The sequence below is a fragment of the Phaethon lepturus genome, unplaced genomic scaffold (genome assembly GCF_000687285.1).
Source record: "Phaethon lepturus isolate BGI_N335 unplaced genomic scaffold, ASM68728v1 scaffold6782, whole genome shotgun sequence".
Lineage (NCBI taxonomy): Eukaryota > Metazoa > Chordata > Aves > Phaethontiformes > Phaethontidae > Phaethon > Phaethon lepturus.
Window position 1 is genome coordinate 2443 of NW_010521135.1, and position 4615 is coordinate 7057.

General features: G+C 47.2%; 1 protein-coding gene across 1 annotated transcript in view; it reads left to right on the forward strand.

Moving 5' to 3' along the window:
* Positions 1-4615, forward strand: part of ACAD10 (acyl-CoA dehydrogenase family, member 10) — a gene marked incomplete at its 3' end in the record, with an annotated part of 13670 nt that overhangs the window by 1508 nt on the left and 7547 nt on the right. The window contains exons 3-7 of the mRNA XM_010281411.1: positions 35-229; positions 1799-1957; positions 2734-2893; positions 3339-3479; positions 4258-4348. Of these exons, the coding sequence (XP_010279713.1) occupies positions 35-229; positions 1799-1957; positions 2734-2893; positions 3339-3479; positions 4258-4348 (746 nt within the window). The remainder of the gene's footprint in view (positions 1-34; positions 230-1798; positions 1958-2733; positions 2894-3338; positions 3480-4257; positions 4349-4615) is intronic.

The window sequence follows — 4615 nt, forward strand, 5'->3', positions numbered from 1 at the left end:
ATTATCATTCTTGGGGGTTTCTCTGGTTTCTTAGGCAAATGCCCATGTTCCTGTGGACTCTTTTCTCTCGGACTTAATCAGAAAAGAGATGATAAAACAGCTCCCCATAATGGCAGAAGCAGTAAAGTGTATCCGTGCAGAAGGTCTTAAGACAGCTCTTCTAAGCAACAATTTCTGCCTGCTGTTTGGAGAGAGCTTTCTGCCCCTAGACCGAAAGCACTTTGATGTGGTAAGCCTGGATGGATTCCAGAATGCATTTCTGAAGCTAGGTCTGTAGAAAGCTGCAACTGAAATTCTTTACGTATTAGTAGACATAAAGGTAACAGTCTGTGAAAATGTTTCCTGGCATAATTTGTTGTAGTGACTGGGTCTTGAAGAGGGTCTAAGTAAGTGGCAGGTACTTGTGCATTTGAAAATTCATTGCAAAACACCCACGCAACCACAAGTATACGTGTAACAGGCATAGGTAGTGATGTCGATAAATGACTTAGAAGCTGGAAAACTATACAAGAAATAAATGTTATTACCTAGTGCCCCTGCTTGCTTCATGTTTAGTCCCTTTAAAGCTTGTTTCATCCCAAAGAATTGCAGAGCATCCCCCATATTAGAAAAATCCCGCTACCTCGACAGCTCATCTGAGCTGATGAGCAGGCAGAGACCCCTCTCCCAGCATGCTTTGCTTTTGCAAAGATGAAGCAGATTAGCCATGAAGCTTGAGGCTGGTTCGCGTGGCTCCACTTTAACAGGCAGCTATGAGGACTCGCCTCAGCATGACAGAAAATTAGCTTTTTTGTGTGCCCCAACTCACATCTTTGAATTTCACGAGTTTATTGATGACTTCTTTGTTTTATAGCCTTGATTGGGACAACAGAATATACAAAGAAGAGTTGTATCGATATATCTAAAACCTAGGACTGCTTAAAGTCAACTTGTCAACATTATGTCATTATCGACTGGGCTTTCTGTGCATTATACTAGTGACACCAGTGCCTATGAAGTTCTCTTAGTGGAGTGATGCTTTGTTGTGGTGCTCTGTGGTAGCTTTCATCCCAGACTGTTTCAAAGCACTTTAATAACTATGGCCTATCAGGTGTCATCACTCATGCGGTGTGGCTCTTCTGTAACAGCAGGCAACAGCACTGCACAGTAATTAGTGAAAAAAAAAAAAAGTAATTGAATGTGGATTTCCATTAGGATTGGCTTTTATGTCTATCTAATAGATTAATTTCTATTCCTAGAGTGTCAGTCAGTGCAGGGGTGAAATACTGCTTGCATTTTTTATGCTTTTGAGGGCAATGTGAGTATGCAGAGACTGACTGGAGATTTTTTTGATCCAAATTTGGGCAGATGATAATGGTCAACATCTCTGCTTCTAGAAGATTGCTTTGGCGTGGTTGATAGGTGCGGTGGTCAGGATACCACTTTTCCAGATCATTTGGAAGGTGATGCAGTCCAAGGCATTCTTGGACAGCACTGAGCAATTGGTTCAGCACAGTCTGGGACATCCAGTGAGTCTCCCACATCGTGACATCTCGTTGGATATCTTCCATCCAAGGACTGGCTGATCCTGTTTAGCTTATTTGAGTTGACAGAGCCACAGCCAGGCAATTGGCACCCACGCAGTCACTTGAATCACATCCTATCCAGTTCTGTCAGCCCTCTGTTCCCCATGTCCTTTATTTCACATGTTAATTAGACTGTCAGTCTCTTTCCCACCCTCCCATCCTCCATTTTCAACTCTGCACAGATGTTTGTGGTCACAGTAGGCTCATGCATAATCCATTTGTTGTTGCTGTAGATGGTTGAATCTGATCGGGAAGGAATGCGCAAGCCAGATCCTCGTATCTACAAGCTGTGCTTGGAGCGCTTGGGTGTTCAGCCCCAGGAATCCATCTTCCTCGACAACAGCAGCCAGAACCTAAAAGCAGCAGCCCAGCTTGGCATTAAAACAGTGAAGGTACAAAGCAATGCGACCAGGGCAGGCTTTGGATATGGTTTCTAAGTCCAGAAGCTGTGTTTGACTTGAATGGTTCGGGATTTTCAATCGCAGTGGCAGCCTCGTGTTGCCAAGCCTTTTGTTTCAGCCTGTCCTTATTCCTACAGGATGTGACGGGGTTAAAGGGGAGGATTATTGGCAAAGTCTACATGGGCCTGTTTCATTCACAGCTCTAAACCTTACAGCCAGTGTAACCTTGGAGAAGTCGCATATCCCTTATGGACCTCGGTTCCCTATTAGAGAAACAGCTCTAACCGTATGGTTGAGACAACTGCATCCATCTGATGTGAGAAAATAAGACATATTTAATAAATTTCTAGAAGCTCTGAGGCTTCATGGATCTGTCAGTGGGGACTGACTGGTTAACCCCCAGGCTTTGGTGATAGTGAACATAGGGGTTTTACTTTGGTGAGGGGGAAGGACAAGCACGGTGCTGGTGGCAAGAGTGACCTCTGCTCCCCTGGACTGCACACAGGGAATTCCAGCTCTTAGCCCAGGCCAAGCTCACAGTGCCGGTGCCACAGTAACAGGTACGTCTCTGGGACAGAGACCAAGGCGGGAGGCTCAGTGAGTATTTGTAATGGCAGGGACTGACCAGTGAACTCCTGTGTGTCTTAGTGGATCGGTGCCGTAGGACTCTCAGATAAATGCATCAGAAGTGTGCAGAGCTCTTTCTTTTGCAGGCAATTTTGTCTTCTAACTATCACCCAGTGTTTCTCCCTCCCTCCTGCTTTCAGGTTGATGATCCAGAAGTAGCACTCAAAGAGCTGGAAACCTATCTGGGTTTTCCTTTGCAAGGGTTTGTTCCATATACACGTTCAGTGAGACCAGACATGGATCTCCCAAAAGATCATCTGCGAAAGTACCTTGAAAATGTTCTCGGTGACCAGGCAAGAGGTATTGCACTGCTTTTTGCTCTTCAGCCTGAAAGCTTGCATATGCTGCAGCCGTTTGCTCTTTCCATCATACGACAGATGGATTGAAAAATAATATTAATGAAAGGCTTCTGATCTCCAAGTAAGTGTTGCAACCATTCATGTTTCAGTGATCCATCACCGTGTCCCAGAAATGGGAAACAACATTTTAGGACTTCCTCATTTGGGAGGGGTTGAGCACAAGTTTCTAAAGAGATGCCAGGAATATTCCTGGCCTGTGAGCCATCTATGAGCGATTGCCATGTTCCCCAGGGATTTGGGACGCAGGAGCAAAGCGTAGGTTCCTGATTGCTGCAAGTGAGATCTCAGACCCAGGCGCAGGAAGGGGAAGTAAAAGCTGGAGAAGTGGTGAGAAATAATCCCAGCTAATGATTTTGTCTGCTGACACTCTGCTCTCAACTCTTCAGGCCCACTAGTGTTACGGCAGTTTGGCCATGGACAGTCTACCTGGACCTATTATGTCAAGTTTGGAGATCGTTTGCTAGTGCTGAAGAAGGAGCCCTCTGACAGCCTGCACCCCTCAGGCCCTGCTGTCAGAAGGGAATACAGGTGAGAAGGAGCTGTGGTCCTCACGCCAGCTGACCAGGGAAGACTCTTGTAGGAGATCCCAAACAACCCCATGCTAGGGACAGTGCTCTATTCCAGCCTTGGCTTTTCTGTTCCACTTCACACACACAGTTCACACACCTGCCTCCCACATTGCGCTCCCCTGCCTTTTGCACAGCTCCGTATCACAGTCTGGGATCTGTCCGTTTGCTACAGCTAGCATGAGCAGTCCCGGACCGAGGGACAAGGCTGTGCCCTGCAGCTGCTGGTGAGCATGCAGTTAGGACCCTGTGCCTGTGAAAAGCACCCTGTGAAAAGCATTCCTGTGCTGCCAATCCTTGTGATCCAGGGAGCATACCACAGTTCTCCCAGCACGTCAGGAGATGCAGGATCTCACTGTCACGTCTGGCACCGTGGGTGGGAGACGGGTTGCAGCACAGCACTGCAGCTGGGCAGTGAGGAGCCTGGCGAAGGGCTAGCCCTGTGCTGGAGGGGTCATGCTGCAAACCAGTTTGCCAAGCCAGAGATCCTTGAGCCAGGATCAGAGCAGCAGGACACTTGTTGGGGAGCAGTTGTGATCTCCCCTTGGTTTTTCAGAGTATGTTAGTCTTGGGGCTCTGGGCCATACAAAGATTTTGGTGCGCGTCCTTCCCCTACCCCCAGCCATGCTATTTTAGTGTGTTTAAAACTAAGCACACGGCTCTTTTTTTATATTGTGTGTCTGCCTAGCAACAATGCAGTTCTCGTATCGATTCCCTAATGCCTTTCTGTGCTGACATGGCTCTCTGACTCGCCCTGGCAGGGTACTGAAGGCACTCTCTGAGGCCGGTGTTCCTGTTCCCACTGTACTTGCTCTCTGCGAGGACAGAAGGTAATCTTGGCCCCTGGCTTTCACTCTGTGCTTGACAACTTCAGCCAGATTCCCCCAAAGATGAGGAGAGGAGAGAAGGAGCCAGACCTCACAAAGTGCACTGGTCTAATTAGTGTTTGCCCAGTCTCAGGCTAGAGGAGCCTCTAGAAGTTCAAAGGACAGTAACACACTTATTTGGCTTTGTTTAGGTGTGTCCTTATTTTGCAGTTAATCAAAATGTCTTCCTTTGAAAAGCTGCTATAAAACAATGTTGTAGGGCTTCCTGCT